A 20,585-nucleotide genomic window follows, 5' to 3' on the forward strand; every position below is an offset into this window, starting at 1 on the left:
CAGATAAACAGATCAAACTGCCTTGGTTTATTTATATAGTTTTTATCCCTAGCAAATCAGTCACCCTACAAACATGTCAAAAATACAGGATATAGTCTTTCTCTATACTGCTAGTTTTTTCTTTGATTTGTCCTACTGGTAACGTTCCGAAGTTTGTGGTGTTTCATTATACTAATTAAAATATTAATAATATACTTAATCATGAATCTCCAGGCAGTCCATCCTACTAGAGGATTAGAATTATTTTGATCTGTAACAGATAAAATAAAAATGTAGTTTACTTTTTTCTCCCAATGCGTGGATTTTGTAGCAGCAGGTTTATGATAGAGAAATGAAGTAGTTTTCATACAATGCATAATAATCAGTGGAATTCACTGCTGAGATGGAAATGTCAAAAAACAGTTTTTTGATGGATTGGGTAAATTCATGGTCCACTAATGATCCCTTTATGTTCACAAACACTATTGTCTCTCAGTAACCAAAAGATGGATGAGTTATATATTCTTGCAGTTTCTGAATTTGCTTCTCAGGGATTGTTTGGTAGTGGTATTAGATGTGATGACTCATTCTTCCTTTTGTTGTGCTACTTTGGTGCAGTCTTAAATAGGGACTTTTCCAAAGACGTGTGTGTGTCACCAATTCTTCCCCTTTTTATGCAAATTGTTGTATCTGAAGTAGTCCTGAGCAATCATTTGGGGTGGAGCTTTGGTCCAGTCAAACCGTGCGATTATTGTGTTTCATAAATAACAGAACATTTCCCCTCTGCTTATTTGGTCTAAAGCTTGCCCTCATTGATTTTGCTTTTAGAGACTTAAAAGTGGCTGAATAGAATGAGAACATTGAATGAATTGCTGATGAGAGAGCAGTTTATGCATTATTCTTCCATTGTGCAAAGCAAAAAGCAGTGATTTGAAAGAACGGAATGATTAGATGTTATGCTAAACATTTTTATAAACAACTTGGATGATGGAATAGGGGATGCTCATCAAATTTGCAGATGACATCAAACTGGGAGGGGAACTAATGCTGCAGAAGACAGAATTGGGATTCAAGATGACTGGGCCCAAACAAAATAAATTTCAATTGGGACAAAAGTAAGGCTTTACATTTAAGCAGGAAGAACCAGCTGCACAAATATAAAATGGGGGACATCTGGCTTTTCAGTATTACATGTGAAAAGGACCTAGGGGTCTTAGTAGACCACAAGCTTAACATGAGTCAGCAGTGTGAGGCAGCAGCAAAAAAAAGCTAATGCTGTTATAGGCTGCCATCAACAGAAGTTCAGTGTCCCAATCTAGGGAAGTCATAGTGCTGCTCTAATCTGCCTTGGTCAGACCACACCTGGAGTACTGTGTCTAGTTCTGAGAATATTGACAAGCTGGAACGTGTGCAGGGGACGATGACCAAGATGATCAATGGTCTCGAAACCAAGCTTTAAGAGGAACAGTTGAAGGAGTTGGGTATGTTTAGCCTGGAAAAGAGTAGACTGAGAGGAGTTATGATAGCCATATTCAGATATCTAAAGGGCTGCCACATGGGAGATGGAGCAAGTTTGCTTTATCCTGCTCCTGAGGATAGAACCTGAACCAGTGGCTTCAAGTTACAAGAAAGAAGATTCCGACTATACATCGAACTGTTCAACAGTGCAACAGACTCTGTCGGAAGGTGGTGGACTCTCCTTCCTTGAAGGTTTTTAAGCAAATGTTGGATGGTCATTTGTCATGGATGCTTAATTGAGATCCCTTCCCTGCAAGGTGTTGGACTAGACTAGCTGACCATTGGGGTCCCTTCTAACTCCACAATTCTGTGACTCTATGATTTTGCTTTGATCTCTGAACTTACTTCTTAGCATAACCAGAATTCAGGGATCATGCTCAGTCTGCTTGTACAAGGAATTTCAGAGATTTCTTAAAAATGTCTCTTGCATTCTTCCCAGATCCCTGTATCTTTATGACAGTGATAACTAATACTATTTTGAGGAGGTGTTGCCTCCACTACAGCCTTTAAAATGTAACAGAATGAGGTGTTGAATTAAGTTTTCCGGAATAAGTTTGCCCAGAATATCATGTGATGTGATGGAAGGGAACATATTGATTTCATTTAGGTTTTGCTTTTTTTTTTTTTTGTATTGTGTTAAATTACTCTGTCCAGAAGTTAAGATCAGCCAGGCTGACCATCATTTGTGTCCCATCAGTGGGATTTGTGCATTGGGTGTGGTGTGGTGTGGTGTGCTGTGGTGTGGTGTGGTGTGGTGTGGTGTGGTGGGCTTCCCCATGTAGCATCCCAGCTCTGGAACTTCCTATCCCAGCCATAGGCAAACTCGGCCCTCCAGATGTTTTGGGACTGCAACTCCCATCATCCCTAGCTAACAGGACCAGTGGTCAGGGATGATGGGAGTTGTAGTCCCAAAACATCTGGAGGGCCAAGTTTGCCTATGCCTGTCCTGTCCCTTGAAATTTGGTTTGCATCGTCACTGCTGTTGTTTAGTCACCAGCTCAAAAGATGGCTTTAAACACAGGTGTTTGGGTGTTAACCCTGATGTTCCTTGGGTATATTTGTGGTGTATCTTAGAGTTATTTTTTATGATTTTATCAGTATTGCAATTTCCTTGAAATTGTTTTTACTCGTCTTGAGATCTTTGGCTTATAAGGGCATGATAGAATTGATCCAGTTGCCTCTGTAACTCAGATGATGCTTATCCCAAAACAAGCATCCCACCTAACTTGCAGTCCACAAAAACACTGGCAAGGAGGTCAGGTCAGCTGCCCATCCCTGTTCTGGCAGTGGCTTTTCTCTCTGACTCAAGTGAATTGGTAACAACAGGAGGCCCAGGCAGGCTTTAAAGTTTGTTTAAGTGATTAAGGCAAATGAGGTGTGGAGATATAAGAAACTGGAAAAGTGCTTAGGGTGGGGCCCCAATTATCACATCTTTGCTAACTGGAGCTTGCAGGGATTCCAGAATAAAAACCAAGGGAAGGGTGTGGCTGCTGAGCTTGATTTCCTTCATAAATGCAAGTTAGAACAAATATTTAGAATTCTAAAATTTCAAACTGTTGCCCTGAAATGTAAGATACTAAAATCCCCAAAAGATAAATAATTAAAAGTAGAAGAACTAGTGAAGAAAAGAGTCGTGCAAGGGGTGTAGGTACGTGCTTATCTTCCTTTAGATTTTAAAAGTTCTTTGTAGGATCATCTAGCTTATCATTAGAAATGCATGGTCTGCTTTACATCAGGCAGGAGAATTTTTGTTAGATGTGTTTTAAAACCTGCTCCTCTGCATGGTTATTCAGAGGCAAGTCCCACTGAGTTCAGTTTACTCCCTTGTAGTTGTGTAAAGGACTTTCAAGGCCACAATGAAAGCCCAAGGCAGATCGTCTTATATGACAAAAACCTTTTCAATCCTGATTCCTGAATAAGAAACAAACCCCAGGGTGTAGCTCTTCCTGGAGCATAGTTGCCAACTCCCTGGGGCCCTGGGTGCCTGAGCACCCACAAAATTCCCCATGAAGGGACCAGGCACCCACAAATTTAGGTGACAGGGCTGCATGGCACCCACAGCCCTAGGCACCCATGGTCACGGGGGCAAGCTGGCACTTGCCCTGGAGGCAGAAGTTGAATGCATGTAGCACTTTTTCATACTGAAAAGTATTTGGAACATGAGACTGATGTGTGCCTCCATTAAAAACCCAAAACAGCTGTGCCTTGACTATCTTGGGGTTTGGAAAATGTTCACATATGAACTGTTTGGTAGAACCAGAAAATGGCAGCATCCCCAAAACTCAATACAAGTGCCATCTGGAAATGTTATATAATTTATCTTGATTGATTTTACTACCTTTTTGTCCCAGCTTTGCTCCAAAGAGCTCAGGGTGACTTGCAGGTTCCTTCCCCTATAGCAGGCATAGGTAAACTCAGCCCCCCCATGTTTTGGGACTACAACTCCCATCATCCTTGACCACTGGTCTTGTTAGCTAGGGATGATGGGAGTTGTAGTCCCAAAACATCTGGAGGGCTGAGTTTGCCTATACCTGCTCTACAGAACCTTGTGAGGTGGGTTATGCAGAGAGGGAGAGGGAGGGAGGGAGGGAGAGAGAGAGAGAGAGAGAGAGAGAGAGAGAGAGAGAAGTACTGAGGCTTGTGAGTTTCATGACTCAGTGAGAATTCGATTCTGGATCCTCTGTGGTCTTTGGCACTCAAAGCACTGCACTATACTGACTCTCAAAGGGGAATTTGGAATCTGTACATTTGAGTAGTTTGTCTTGTTGCTTGCACTTTTGGGGAGTCAAAATGGTGCATGCTGTTCAAGATCATGTGATACGGCAGTGAATTATAATAAACACTTCAGTCTTGCAGAGCAGACATGCAGGCTACAGTTATCACTTTCAAACTGAAGCTCTTAGTTTATCATCACTGACACAGAGGTGTACCTTATAGTTCCATCATCACCTTTCATTTTGCATGCATCTTCTGATATACAGGTGGCTCTTGAAAGTGTGCTTTATGCCTTCCAAAGATAACAGGAGATGCTGCCTTGACCGGTTCTTAATGCCATCTGATGAATTATTTTTAAAAACCCTTCTTATCACAGTTCATCTTCTTTGAAAGTCAGCAGTTGTTGTTTCCAAGAGTCCTGATGTCTTGTGCGCTTAGTAAGAATCTTGTAGGCCAGCCTTTTTTTCCACTGTTTGAAAGCCAGCAGAAAGTGGGGAGGTGAGATGGTGGCTTGTTCACAGACAGCTGACCTGCCGTTTTTGGGAACATTTGAAAGGCACAGGAAGAGGGAAGCAATCCTTTGACAAGGAGAACTGGAGCTTCCTTGCAGATGTTCGACACACACATAGACATGGGCACACACAGTATTCAGCTTAGCCCTATTTTGGTTTTCAGGCAAACTGTGGAAGAGAAGGGAGCACACATGTAAGCCCCACCCTATACCCCGAAGTGTGCCAGCTGTGTTTTAAACATGAAGGTTTGAAGAAGAAGCGTTCCTGACCGCAGGGATCTTTGGAGCGTGTTCAACTGGATGCATGGGGGTCTAATGTGGTGCCAGAGCATGTGGGGCATTTGGAGTTGGGCTGGTATACACACCCCTGTCTTCCTCCACAGTTTAAGCCCTTATGTGTTTGCTCAAACACCTGAATAGGGCTGATGTCTAATAAGAAACTGAACCCGCGTGAGGCCTTCCGCGATTTTCTTCTCAGCTACTTTTCTCATATGTTGCCGTCAGCAGAAAAGATACTATTGCACACTATAGAGATAAAGGTAAAACAGAAATAGTGTTATGACAGCTTTTGTGTTTGGGGAGAAAATCAACCCATCAGTAGGGAAAGGTTTTCATGCTGGCAAGAGACCCTGTAGATCATAAGCAGTTGTTGTTAGCCGCCCTGAGCCCAGCTTCGGCTGGGGAGGGCGGGATATAAATAAAATTTATTATTATTATTATTATAAAACTGAGCTGATCTTAATGATCGAGCCAAAGCTAAACACTTCTAAGTCCCATTCGTTCCAGTAAGTGTATTAAGTGTGTACTTGAATTTCTTGCAGTGGAAATCGAAATGGATTTAACTGTATAGCTTTGGTTGGATTGTGGTCAGTGTTTGGAAATCTCTGGATCACCTGTGCAGTTTTAAGCACTTTGTATATACCTACATTTGCAAGAAGATATGCTGAAAAGGATTTTCTACTATGTCATTTTTAATTTTAAGGAACATATGATCATACAGTAGCATGTGAGGAGCTCAAAGGCATTTGGAAGCTTCAATTAAGAATTAGTTTGGTATATATGAGTTTCCTTTATGAGCGGTATGACTCATGAGCATTAAAAAAAAAAGATCATTTGCTTACTGAGTTTTTTCTCACCTTCTAATGTATTCCTTATGCCACATGCCTGCACATTATTGTGTTGCTCCATGAAAATTCAACTTTTTCTTGCAACACAACTGAGAACAAGAGTGGGTTTTTAATTGGGCTGGAGGGCAGTAACTAGGGATGGAAGAATCAGCCTTTAACTGATGCTTGTCACTTCCGCATGTGTTTGCTCATAAGTCTGTTCCCTAGTGTCTGTATTTTTGTTTTTAAATCAGCATTTAGATAAGCATTTCAATACATGTTTCTAAGAATGATTTTCTTTAAACAGAAGCATTTTAAACAATCATTTTGATAAGTGGAGAACAGAGTCAGAAGATTCAGGAAGTATGAAACCTGGTTGATAGCTATGTGGCAATCCACACCTTAGTTTGGAACAGCCATATCAGGGCCAATTCATATTGAAATTCAGAAAGATTCTTCATGCTTCCGTAACAGCCATATAAAATATCGGAAAGAAACAATAGTTGGCCCACAAAAATAAGATTCTGACAAAACAAAAGACTGTTTGCTTGGATGGTCTGATTGTACAGTTAACAGAATTCTCAATAACAATTGAGAGTTTAGAGTTCAGCACATGTAACTACAAAACAACTGGACAGGAGTGTCTGGTTTGTTTATTGCAAAACTGTACATGTAGAAAACCTCATTTTATCACCATTTTAAAACCTTACTTTCTAAGCTGCAGGAGAACTTCTGGTTGGTTGTTTTTACTGCTTCGGGATTAGTCAGTACGTTTGTCACTGGTGTTTTTACAAATGGTGATTGCTAACTTTTACAGCTGACCATTAGGAGTTGGATAAATGTATATGCTGATCTTGGACAATGAGAAACTTCAGCACAGTTTTAGTTTTTGTGTTTACTTGCACACTGGCTTGAGCGCATGCAAAGACTTCTACTTGTGTGGTATGGGTTCCTGGTGTGCATTACAAATAATGGCCTTCTCAAGGGTCAAAACATCATGTGAATGGTTTGTAAGTGTATCAGGAAGCCAAACCATATGAGAAAAATATGTCGCATGCACCTGAAGTGTATGTACAAGGAAAAATACAAGTGTAGAGTCAATGATAACCATGTGGGGAAAAGGAATGTGAGGTGAAAGTCACAAATGCCAGGCAAAGTAATATACATATATTAAGACTTACAGGGGCTCACAATTCCCTGTGCATAGAAATGTAGGTGTCATGGTGAATGTTTCTAGCTTGGCATGATTGTTTCAGTGTGCAGGATATTTTTTCTTCTTAATGTGAGAATTGTTTCACCAAGAAGCTGACACGCTTACCCCCACCTGCTTTTTATGATAAATAGGCCAGTCTCACGTATGCAGATGCCCTCCAGCTTAATTCCTGAATGCTGAAAATGCAAATGCAATATCTCTCATGTATGAATTAAACCTGTACTGTTTGTGTAATTGGTGTGCCTTGTCTTCGATCTTTCGTCACACAAGTACCTCTTCAATAACAAGCAAAGAGTACCGATATAATTCCAGTACTATTCCTGCACCGGTAGTGAACTGGGTGCATCTATTTCTGTAAAGCTGCATTAAAGTTTCTGTGTCTTAAATACTGTGGGAGAAGAGCACAAACTAAAGATTTCTATTCTATTTCCCGCTGTCTTCTGGAAGGAACTTGTGGAGTATTACAAGCACCACTCTCTCAAAGAAGGCTTCCGAAGTCTGGATACAACTCTTCAGTACCCATACAAAGAATCCGAAAATTCGCTGGACCAAAGGAGCAACAGAACAAGTGGGAACAGAGCATGTGGCAACTGTGAGCATTAGAATTTGCTGTCATTTAATAACAAAGGAATAGCAGGTTAAAAACATCTTCATTTTGCATTTTTGACACAGAACCAATTAATATGATAATGCTTTTAGCTAGGTTTTTTTGTTTTGTTTTGTTTCCCTGCAGCTAAGCAGAAACAGGATCTGCTGACAGGTTTATGAACAGGTCTAGTTAGACTTCCTGACTGCCTGTCCTTAAATCAAATCACCGCTCAAACATCTATTAAAAATGTAAGTGAGCGATTGATTTGTAAACAGACATTTTGCATTGGCTGCGCTGTTTTCGGCTACATGAATTAATAAACATGTAATTCTAATCTTGCATTTGGCATTTAAATGAATAATTTGTGTGATTTAAAACCATAGATTATAGAGCAGAATTTCTGTGAAAAAAACTTTTCTTAACAGATTTTCCTCTACAATGTTGCTCTTGTTAGAATATCTTTCTGGGGCCTGACTAGATATTGAATGGAAGGCTTTGGCATGAGAACCTGAATCACCATCGAACATAAAAAATTCATTAGGGGAAAGGCTCATATTTGAAGAGAAAAGGCTGGGTGTGTGCAGTAATAATAATAATAATAATAATAATAATAATAATAATAATAATAATAATAATAATTTATTATTTATACCCCGCCTATTTGGCTGGGTTTCCCAGCCACTCTGGGCGGCTTCCAACGGAATATAAAAACAATACAGCATCAGACTTCCCTAAACAGGGCCAATAGACAATGAACAATGGCTAGAGAAAAGAAGTTTCAGAAGGGGAATGCAGTGGAAAAGCAATAGGCAGGGGAAGGGTTAAGCTTTCCCACTTCTCCTCTCCCCTAACATCTAATGACAACCTGCTGAATATAGTCAAAATTTGTTACTGGACTACAACTCCCATAAACCCTGACCATGAACCGTGTTGTCTGGGACTGATGGGAGTTGTAGGCCAACAACCTTTGGGGGGGGGAGCACAGGCTCCCCATCCCTGGACTATGGGGTGGGTATCCAGTGGACAGAATGAATAACATTTATGTCATTTGAATGTGTGCTCTCTCTCTCCTTCTCTTTTGTGTGCACGTACTTGCACACCCCACCCCACTCAAAAGCATGTCTTCACCACTTGATCAGCAATTGACAATGTACAGTCGTACCTTGGTTCTCAAACGGAATCTGTTCCGGAAGTCTGTTTGACTTCCAAAAACATTTGCAAACCAAGACATGGCTTCCGATTGGCTTCATGAGTTTCCTACACTCAATTGGAAGCTACATTGGACGTTTGGGTTCCAAAGAACGTTCACAAATCGGAACCTTACTTCCAGGTTTGCAGCGTTCGGGAACCAAAGTATACGCATACCAAGGCGTTCGAGAACCAAGCTACGACTGTATATAAAATTCATCTTTTTAGACATAAGGAATTGAGTGTGGCCTAATAATATTCCATTGATAAATGGAAGCATGTTGATAAACTGCCAGATGATCGGTAGATGTTCTTCAAAAACAAAATTGCACTGTTTTAAGCAAAGTAGGTCCATAGAACACTCGATATCTGATAAGGAGGAAGGAATGCTTTTAATGTTGTTGACAAACAAACAAAAAGATCCCATTATGGCCACTCATGGCTCTAATTTTGAAGAGCCCGTCACTTTTTGCTCATTTTAGATGTTCACCTCTTATTTCCGAGAGCTTTTTATTTAAAAGACGAGGCTTGTAGGAAAATAAGTAGGACACTCTCACATATGTTGCTTAAATCAGGCAGTTTTTCTATCACTTTGTAATATGGATGTAATTGTGTGCATTGCCTACAGCACACTGTAAGATGGGAGACACCTGAATTGCCAGCAGTACATGTGGAAAGGATCTGGTGGTCTTAGTAGACCTCAAGCTTCACATGAGTCAACAGTGTGATGCAGCAGCAGCAAAAAAAGTGAATGCTATTCTAGGTTGCATCAACAGAAGTACTGCTCTATTCTGCCTTGGTCAGACCGCACCTATGGTCTGGGCACCACAATTCTGGGCACCACAATTTAAGAAGGATATTGACAATCTGAAATGTCTGCAGAGGACGGCAACCAATTCCTGCATTGCTGGGGGTTGGACTAGGTGTCCCTCAAGGTACCTTCCAGCTCTAGAATTCTACGGTTCTACCTTGTCTGCAGTGGTGAAGTAAGATCTACTTGCCAGTCCAACCAGCTTTTGTATGTGGAATGGGGAGGGGCTGCCATCTTGTCTGTCTCAGGCAAAAAATATGCCTTTGGCCATCTTCATAAATCCCATTGAATTCAGCAGGACTTAGTTATGTGTATGTGTGCATAGAATTAAACAAAATTAGCTTGTCCTTCCTGTTGAGTTCTCTACTCCCCATTCGGTTCTCCCCATCAAACAGTCTTTGTTGTTTTGCCAGTTTATGATTTTCTTTTCTTTTCTGCCTAACACCCCTTTCTAATGCTTATTTCAGTTTCTAATTCATGTACATGCATTCCTTTTTCCTTGCAATTGCTTGAGAGCTTTTAAAATCCCCACTTCTTTCTCTTGTCTCACTTCGTTTCATGGGTCTGTTATTTTATTCTAGTTATTCTTGTGTAGGAACAGGCACAGGTATCGTACACACATTCTTGTTAAATTAGTAAATGCAGCTAACGTTAATAATAATTAACTCCTGCTTCTCTTCCCCTGACTTTCCCCTGTTGAGCATGAATATCTAAAGCGGGATTGTAGGTATGTGGTTAACTGAATGTGCCTATGATCCTCCCCATGGCTGGGAACTCTGCATGAGTATTGTAACCAAGGAGGATAGTAACTGCATTCATGCAACTGGGTTTATGTCTCCCCTATTGATCTTCTTGCTTAGTGCAGGCCTGGCACTTTGCTCCACAGATACAGATACATTTTGAGAACTCCTGAATAGGTCTACAGTTTTGGGCCTGATTCAGATGGGACAACAAAAAATGTGGTTTGTTATTAGAAGGAGCCACACTAAACCCTTTGGGTTCAAGGGGAAAGAGATCTGAAGCGTTTGCTTCAAGTTTTGCTTCTTCTGATGTTTGCCATTGCAGCAGAAAGTAGTTTGTGCAAGCCTCTGTTTCCAAACCAGAATCTGAAGTCACAGTTCTGTTGTGGTTTCATTTATATCTGCTTTGAACACAAAACCAGTTTGCAGCGTTCACATGAAGTGGTCAAACTGCTGTATTCTACAACTGGAAGCAGAAGTTTGGGGAGTGTGGGAACTAAGGTTGTACTCATCATATATTACTGCTACATTTGAACTGGGCTTAGGCGTCTACTCTGTTCACAGTTTTAATGGGATTTATATCCTGTTCTGACCTCATGCTATGTATCCTCATCTAAAGTTAGGTCCTGAGTTACTTCACTGTTTAAATAATTTCACTATAATAACTAATAGTTTATACTCATACCTACTTTCTACCATGTGAATAGTAGTTTATGAAAAAATTCTACTCTTTTGTTTATTCACCATGCCAGGGTGCAGCAATCTTTTTGGGTCCATGGGCACATTTGCAAACTGTTTTAGGTACCAGACACACACTATAACCAAGTACATACCACAACCTGTTATTATGTTGACCGTAACATAAATGCTTCTTTCAAGCCTCATTTCAGCAGGTGGAATGGCAAGGGCTAGTCAGGTGCCAGGGAAGGCTTCCACCCATGGGTGCAACATTGATGATTTTGCACTATGCCATTTTAAACACACACACACACACACACACACACACACACACACACACACACACACACTTTCCAAAAGTCCAACCAGTTCATATTTGATTTACCCATATTCATGTGGTTCATCCAAGTCTCTTAATATCCAGAAGAATCTTGCCTTTTTCCTTTACAGAAGTCCTGTTGATTTGCCTTACAAATGCTTGCACACATTTCTGATACAATTTGAAAACCTGATCCAAAGGCACATTTAAGAAGCCACACTGAGTTCTAAGGGTAAAGTGGCTGATAAATCACCAGTGAAGTAATTAAAGGCTGGATTCTCCTAACCCAGCCTTCCTCAACCTGGTGCGCTCTAGTTATTTTGGACTACATGGAAGTCGTAGTCATTGGTCACGCTGACTCTGACTGATGAAAGTTGTACTCCAAAACATCTGAAAAGCAGCAGGTTTTCAGGGGAAGATGTTTCTAAGGATTTCTCGGCTGTGTTGCAAAAAATAAAAAATAAAAAGAATGTCCCATTCCTTAGTTTCACCAAGGAAAGACTCCACATGCCCTCCCAGAGCCTATATGTAAAAACTATTTTCTTGACCTTCCTTTTAGGAAAAGGAATCAGTGACTTGTCCAGTGGGACTGGAAATTCATCGCTGATTAGGAATTTGAACCTTCATCTTCTTAGTGTCTCAGGCTAGCATCCTCTCATCTTATATCTCCATATAAAATGTTTAAAAAGGGAAAATAGTGATCTAACATGCTCCCTTCACCTCATGCTAAAAGAGGGGAGTTGGCCAAGGATTTTGCTAAGAAGCTCAGTCCCAACCCAGGAACAGTTTTCCTCCATAGAATGTGAAAGAGAAGTATACCTTACCAGCCTTCCTTTTCAACCTGCTAATCCTGCAGCATTGCTCAGTTGTTGAAAAAAAAGGAACTAATATTGAACTAGATTGGAAAATTGTCAGCTCTTTCTTGGTTTCTTATTTCTATTCAAAATGCGGTTGAAGCCATAATTATGTGGTTCTTTTGCAATGACCTTGTGGGATCCAGGAAATAGCAGAGTGAGCTTTACTGCAGCCTATGATGATTACTTGTGCATTTTTGGGCCTATGTGGTTTCTAGGGCAAGGTTGGAGTCAGGGATTCTGTGCCACATTATTTGTTGATTTGGGCTATGGTGGAGTAAAGGTGGCACTGTGGTCTAAACCACTGAGCCTCTTGGGCTTGCCGATCAGAAGGTAGGCAGTTCAAATCTGCGCGATGGGGTGAGCTCCCGTTGCTCTGTCATAGTTTCTACCAGCCTAACAGTTTGAAAGCATACCAGTGCAAATAGATAAATAGGAACCGCTGTGGCGGGAAGGTAAACGGTGTTTGCATGTGCTCTGGCTTCCGTCACGATGTCCCATTGCACCAGAAGTGTTTTAGTCATGCTGGCCACATGACCCGGAAAGCTGTCTGTGGACAAACACCGTCTCCCTCGGCCTGAAAGCAAGATGAGCGCTGCAACCCCATAGTTGCCTTTGACTGGACTTAACCATCCATGGGTCCTTTACCTTATTTACCTTTTTACCTTATGGTGGAGTACCGAGACTCTTCTGCTTTCTGCTGCACTGGAATGTCAGGAAAGTGAAGGGGTGAAGTTAGTCTCAGCCACTTCCCATATGAGCTAGTACTATGTGCAAGGTAAGATAGGGGGAGGGGGGGGGACAGATGTAGCCTCCAAGGAGAGAAAGAAAAGAACATAAGTTCTTTCCCTAAAGAACTCTCCTATTGCATACCCTCCATCACTTCTCCAATGAATATTATTCTTATTCCATAAGAAGAAGAATTTTATTATTTATACTCCACCCATCTGACTGGGATGCCCCAGCCACTCAAGGCGGCTTCCAACATATATAAAAACATAATAAAACATTTTTAAATCTTCCCTATACAGGGCTGGCTTCAGATGTCTTCTAAAGGTTGTACTCCTCTCCTTGGCTTGGGAGTTGCCTAGCTACATACCCTCCAACATTTTTCTGATGAAAATAGGGACATCCCAAGGAAAAGCAGGACATTCCAGGACCACATCAGAAACTGAGATAGGCTTCTGTAAATCTAGGACTGTTCCTGGAAAATAGGAACACTTGGGAGGGTCTGCGTACCACATGTGATAGGAGAAGTTGCACATATTAAACATCTCCCACTATGCAACTGTTAAAGGTGTCGTCTTTTGATTCAGGAAATGGCAGCGGTGAGGTGGCTTATTTATGCTCTGCATGATGCTGCTCACAATACAAAGTGGTACATCTATGTTAGGAAGTTTTTAGTGTCTAGCAAGTAGTGCCTAAAAAGTAACGATTGTGCATGCATTTTGCTGCCCTGTCGTGAGCAGGAGTGTTGTTGAAACAACAATGCAACCAACTTCTGCGTGCATACGTTTGAGAGAAAATCAGCCACAAAACTGGGAAGTTTGAATTCATATTATTTTGCTTGTTTATTCTAGAAGCCACCCCCAACTCAAAGTGACACACGTGTTTTCCTTTCCTTGCTTTTCCCATGCCCCAAATTAACAATCCTGGGAGATAGGTTAGACTAAGAGAGAGTGGCTGGTCCTATAAGCTTCATGGGTGATTGGAAGTCTGAACCTGGGTCTTCCCCACCATAGTCTTGATGCTCTAAGCACTAACAATGCCAGACTGGCTTTCGAAATGCCCGCTCTTCCAAGGTGGAAGGCATTGACAAATGGCTTCATTCTGCACACTGTGCATTGATACTAATTCTGAGGTGGGGGAGGAAGTGGTGGGGAATGGAGCTATACAAGTGGAGGAGTTAGAGCAAATCCACAGCCTTTGTACCTCAGCTCGGTAAGAGGAAAAGAAAAAGAAAAAAGGAAGGCACAGATTTTTGAGTTTGGGGAGTCTGAAAAAAACACCAAGTTTCTTCAGGGAAATCCATGTTTCTTGTTAACAGAGACAGCCACACCATACCTTTGAAACACTTTTGTACCATTTTATGAGGTATGAAGGATGCAGGGAACTGTAGTTTGTTGCAGGTGCTTGGAATTGCATAGGTCTGTGAGGCCAGCACCCTTAACAAACTACAGTCCCCTGGATTCTGTAGTTAAAAACAGAAGTGTTCTAAATGTATGGTGTGGGTTGCTAATATTTCAATATCATTTAACCAATTTTATCAGCAGTATTATATTACCAATATTATTTTATCAATATTTCAATGTCATTTTGCTTGTCTCTCTCTTTTTCCTTTCTTTCTCTAAGCCCCTTCTTTGTTCTGTGGGTTTTCTTTTGTAACTCCTCCAGACTACAGCTTTGTTCCCCCTTCCTCCACTCCTTTCTGGTCAGGTACTGCTTTACTGCTTTTATATTTCTTCTCAATTTGCTTCTGCTTTGCAAATAAAATATTTCTGTTTCTGTGTGCAGTGCAAGCTAGGGAAGGGACGGATTCTCCCCCTGCCCCCCCCCCATTTGAATATAATTTGACTAAACACCAAATTATGGTTTATAAAGATGGTCTCAAAGCCTTTTGAAAGTGGCTTATTTCTGAACAGCTACTCCATGGCTGGTAAAATATTTAACCTGGCCAAACAAGTGAATGGGAAACCATTGCCATGTGATCTCACACACAGATGAACACATACAAAGTTTGGTTAGCCAATGTTTTCTCAGCAATGCAGGTGCTGCTCTCAAATAGGTGATTGCCATACATTTGTGAGAATGTTGAAAGGCCATCAAGGCTGATCCTGGAATAATAATATGCATTCAGAATTTGCAGTTATACACAGCTGTGGCTGAACTAAGCCTAATATGTATGATCATGATGATACTATAAATAGCTGTTGAACATCTCAAATTACCATATTCTATCTGGACATAGTCTCAAAATCTGAAAACAATGCTTTTGTGAATCAAAATATTCGTCCCATCCCTATGTCAGAGCTTAATGCAACAGCATTCTTTGGTAAAATACTTAAGTCTAAAAAAACAACAACCTTCATTAGAGTTTTGCATGCACACTATCCATCTGTTTTTATTTTCTATGCATTTGTATTGTGTTTCTTATTCTCTTTCAAACTTTTATTGTACGTCAATAAGCATTTAGAATTTTTTAAGATGCCACAAAGGGCCAAGTTTCTTTTTTCTTTTAAGAGCCCAGAGAGCTCTACGGATGTGACCTCTGCTGTTATATATCTATTTATATTTACAGCTCACCCAGTCCTAAAATGTGTTTGTGTGTTGTGTGCAATATCAGTAAAAAAAGGTCTTACATAGAGTGAAAATCATCACATGGTAGCTAAAAGATACCCTCCATAGTCAAAGCGAGCATATTTTATTAGAAATACAGGATATAACGATCCATACCTAGGACTGCCAATCTGGTAGGTTAAAAATATGAGGAATTGATTCAAATATAGCCGGGAAACAGAACCTTTGGACCTCCAGATGTTGTTGGACAACAACTGCTGCAGACCTTGACCATTAGACATATTGGCTGGGGCTGATGGGAGTTGGGAATCCAACAACATCTGGAAGTCCATAGGTGCCCCATCCCTGATGAGATGGTTTGGTGGGCCAGGAGATGGAAGCTGACAAATGTAGTCTCAGTAGCAAAAGGATGGGTAGGAAAGAAACTTCCACAAACTTGAGGCAAATCTGCCAAATGGCAAGTAGGATGCATGAAAGTCAGCAACTCTGTTAGCTCCTCCGCTTTGCAAATCTTCTTAGGGCTTGTGGTTGGCTAACTGTTGTAGACACAGTGACTAAAAGAAGATTAGACATTTTTTTCCTGGAGGTTACCGACAGCCACAATGGCTAAATGGAGCCTCTGTTTGTAGACCTGGTGTACCTCCAAGGGGATACAAGTAACAAGGAAGGACTGGTGTCTTCATGACCTGTTTGTAGGCTTCTTAAAACATTCCTGGAAGCAGAATTTCAAATGAAATCCTGGCTTAGTGGAACATCTGTCACAAAATCTTGCTTGATGTGAGCAACCCCTTACTTAAAGTCCTCCTTATTTAGCCTCTGTGCTTTCTTGGAGTTCCTGTCCTCATGGTTGCTGCTTTCCTCCTGTCATAGTTGACATCTCCTTAAATGATGTAAGGGAAAAATTAGAGCATTTGACAACTTTAAGAAGAATAATAAATAATAAAATTTTATTTATATCCCGCTCTTCCGCAGCCAAAGCCGGGCTCAGAGCGGCCAACAACAGTAAAATAATACAACATTCTAAAATCATTTCATTATAAAATTAATTCAAATCAAATTAATGGCAACCATTGGGCTAGAGTTCTGTGTGGATTGCCAAAGGAGGGAGTCAGACTGTGCCTTGGCCAAAGGCCTGGTGGAACAGCTCTGTCTTGCAGGCCCTGTGGAAAGATGTCCCGCAGGGCCCTAGTCTCTTGTGAGAGAGCATTCCACCAGATCGAAGCCACAGCCGAAGAAGCCCTGGCTCTGGCTGAGTCCAGCCTAACGTCTCTGTGGCCCAGGACCTCCAAGATGTTTTTGTTTGAAGACCGTAGGTTCCTCTGTGGGACATACCAGGAGAGGCGGTCCTGTAGGTACAAGGGTCCTAGGCCGTATAGGGCTTTAAAGGTTAAAACCAGCACCTTAAACCTGATCCTGTACCCTACCGGGAGCCAGTGCAGCTGGTATAGCACCAGGTGAATGTGATCCTGTGGCGAGGAACCCGTAAGGAGTCTCACCACGGCATTCTGCACCCGCTGGAGTTTCTGGGTCAGTCTCAAGGGCTCAACTTTGGCAAAAGTGTTGGTTTATGGCCAGTAATGGACAATGTTTACATATTGGAAATGTAAGCGGCAATCAAATGGCAGATTCTCTTATTCCCTCCCCCTTCCTTTTCTCCCCAAAGTATTGATGTAGTCTTATATTTATAATACTGGCTGCTTAAAGGGATTGTGCATTAGGTACTATAGTGACAAAAATAGGGCATAATTTATTTTCAGGCTGCGATTTTATATCAGGCATTTCAATTTTGGTCACCGAAGTGTGTACAGTTATTATTTTTCCCCAAAGTACAGTATCTATTACTGTTATGGGAAAACTGCCGCAGTGTGTAAAATATTGCCTTTTGGTACCATATGAGTCCACAATAAACTATGACACAAAAGCATGTGCAGCAATTTTGGAACGCAAATGGTGATCTTCATCATAGCTGTCTATATATTTTTCTCCTTTGGATGCCATTTTATATATAACTCTTGTGGTTTTAAATTGGGGAAAGCCAGTTCTTCTGTCTGCAATGGCCTTTTTGTTTTGTTGGGGTGGTGGCTGGGTGGTAGAAGTGCTTTTCCCCCCATGATGAAATAATTTGGGTTCAATAAATGTAACCACCCCCACCCCTCCTCAGTTTGCTGTGATGATGATTGTACCTTTGCACCCAAGAATCATTTTTTGCAGTGATCTGAGAAATTTCTTTCCATCTTCACTGCTCTAGTTGGAATTTACATGAAGTCACTTTGCTTGACTTCTAAGACTAGCTTGAAGGGAGTGGCTTTGCCTCTCTCTGTCTCTCTTTCTCCACCGTAGGATCAGCAGCCATTACTCTGGTCCACACCCCATCATTTCTTGAACTGCTTGGACATTGTGCCAATGGTATTTTTAAAGTAGGGAAATGCAGATTATGGCATGCCCTTCCTCTTAGCTCTACCCACTGATTTCTTCCTGTTAAGGAAGGATTTTTTTAAAAAACATCAGAATATATATTTTTAGCTGCTTAAAACTTTTTTATTTTCTGATCATTTTTAACTGTGGACTGATTTGGTTGTTGATGTTTTATAATGTATTTCCCCCTGCTGTTTCCAGGCTTAGGTTGCTAGCATTTGAGAGCCAGTGTGGTGTAGTGGTTAAGAGCAGTGGACTCGTAATCTGGTGAACCGGGTTCGATTCCCTGCTCCTCCACATGCAGCTGCTCGGTGACCTTGGGCTAGTCACACTTCTCTGAAGTCTCTCAGCCTCACTCAGCTGACAGAGTGTTTGTTGTGGGGGAGGAAGGGAAAAGGAGATTGTTAGCTGCTTTGAGACTCCTTAGGGTAGCGATAAAGCAGGATATAAAATCCTAACTCTTCATAATGCTGCAAATAATTCTTATTGACTTGATAGCACTATTCAGTCCAATTCCTGGTCCCTTGCATGCTTTTGCTTTTTTTAATCTTCTGCATGGCTTCATTCCTGAATATGAGCACAACAATGTTCAGTTTTGTCATCTAATCACTTTTTCTCAAGCATCTTATCCTCCCTTCAAGAACAAAAACAGGGTTTCCAGAGTGAAGTAACATCCCCTCCACTTCCAGCTCAGTCGCTAGAGCAGGAGACTCTGAATCTTCGGGTTGTGGTTTCGAGCTCCATGTTGGACAAAAAATATTCCTGCACTGCAGGAGGTTGGACTAGGTGACCATTGTGGCCCCTTCCAACTCTACAATGATCAGGCTTGCAATCTAAGAGAAGTTATACAAAAGGAAGGAAAGGTTGGGGAGGGATGCAGGGAGGAAAGCAAATTGAATCAGCTAGTTAAATAGCTCTTGTAAGGAACAGCTGGAATGGAAACAGTTCATAAAGAGGAGGAGGCAGAACTTGCCAGTGTCTCAGCTGACCAAACAGTAGGGCCCTGCAGCTCCTTCTCTCCTTCTGCCTTGCCTGGTCGAATGGCTGCCGCTAGACTAGATAACATGCTCCCTAGATGATGTGTGATTTACGTCCTTTTTAAGATTCTGGCTGGTTGCTTGTGATCATTAATGCCCCACTGATATATGCACACCAGCCTGTGTGGGAAGGAGGTGCTCATTTGTGATAATACTCCACATAGATGCAGTATGTGTATTTGTGTATGGGGGGGGGGGAGGAGGAGGGAAAGAGGGGAATTTAAAAGCCATTTATTTATTTAAATTTATACATAGAATAATAGAATTGTAGAATTGGAAGGGATCCCGAGGATTATCCTTGCAATGCAGGAATCTCAGCGAGATAATACATGACAGCACTTGATTGTTTTTTTTGTTTTGTTTTAAAAAGCTTAAAAGCAGTTTACAAAGAGATAAAACAACTTTAACTGGCCCATGCCCTTTGTTTCTTACAGTGCATTCTCATGCATATTTGCTCAGAAATAAGTTCCATGGGGTCTTATTATCAGGAAAGTGTGCCTAGAATAATTAGGCTTAGAATCGCAGGACGAGGAATGGGGGGAATGACTCAAGATAGAAACAGCAACACAAATTTATAGTGGAATTTTTTTTTAAATTCTAAGGCTCTTTCTCTGAGGTTATTCTGCTGTACTGCTAAGTGAAGTGATTAAAAAAAAAAGGTTGGGATTGTCTAATTACTTATACCATCCTGAACCTAAGCAGAGGTCCTTAGAAATATGTTCCGTTTATTTCAACAGAATGACTAACATCCAATGAACCCCATATATGAGCAATTTGTGTATGTGTGTGGAAGTGTGTGTGCAAAGGTGCTGATTTTTTCTCTTTCTTTTTGCAACCCTTCATGTTACTTGGGAGGGTCTCCCAACATTTCACATGCAAAAGCCTCAGGGTGTGTGTAGAATAATACCTATGACCCATTTGGTTCCCAGTCAGTGTATATTTAGGATTATTTCCCCTACTTTTTCTGGGTTTCTGTTTGGCTTTGTTTAAAACAAACAAACAAACAAACAAACAAACAAACAAACAAACAAACAAACGTCTAGTCAAGAAAACATCACACTGAATGGATTTCTTTTGCACTTTTTCATATGGTCAGCTTGCATTTCTGTGTTTAAAAATACATTTGCTTGCACTTGTACTACAGTTTTATGCCGTGCTGAAATAATTCAACAGCTACACAGTTAGTGAATTTCTAATTATGTTGCCTTCCTGTGTTCCCAAGCAGTGCTGAGTCCCAAGGTTCTAGGTATAGCTATTGCCCGCTATGACTTCTGTGCACGAGACATGCGGGAACTGTCCCTGGTCAAAGGAGATGTGGTCAAAATTTACACCAAGATTAGTGCCAATGGCTGGTGGAGAGGTGAAGTAAATGGAAGGGTAGGTTTATGTTTTTGACAGCATACTTTTTGTATATTCCATGCTTTGAAGAATGTTAGCAAATGCTTCTTTAATTTTGTTCTGTTTATTTGAACTATTTTTTATCTTAACTTTCTGAGGTTTGAGCTGAAATACAGTGGTACCTCAGGTTAAGTACTTAATTTGTTCCGGAGGTCTGTACTTAACCTGAAACTGTTCTTAACCTGAAGCACCACCTTAGCTAATGGGGCCTCCTGCT

At 41.1% G+C, this 20,585-nt stretch overlaps 1 protein-coding gene across 4 annotated transcripts in view; it reads left to right on the forward strand.

Moving 5' to 3' along the window:
* The window catches only part of VAV3 (vav guanine nucleotide exchange factor 3), a 218,184-nt gene that overhangs the window by 192,469 nt on the left and 5,130 nt on the right, over window positions 1-20,585 (forward strand). For 2 of the 4 annotated variants that reach the window (XM_082227827.1, XM_082227824.1), the window contains exons 25-27: window positions 7,490-7,634; window positions 14,574-14,657; window positions 20,196-20,347. In XM_082227827.1, coding sequence (XP_082083953.1) covers window positions 7,490-7,634; window positions 14,574-14,657; window positions 20,196-20,347 — 381 coding nt within the window. Of the gene's footprint in view, window positions 1-7,489; window positions 7,635-14,573; window positions 14,658-20,192; window positions 20,348-20,585 lie in introns of all 4 variants that reach the window. The other 2 variants (XM_082227825.1, XM_082227826.1) reach the window with 2 other exon arrangements.

This window comes from Podarcis vaucheri (genome assembly GCF_965113315.1).
Source record: "Podarcis vaucheri genome assembly, chromosome: 6".
NCBI classification, from domain to species: Eukaryota; Metazoa; Chordata; class Lepidosauria; order Squamata; family Lacertidae; genus Podarcis; species Podarcis vaucheri.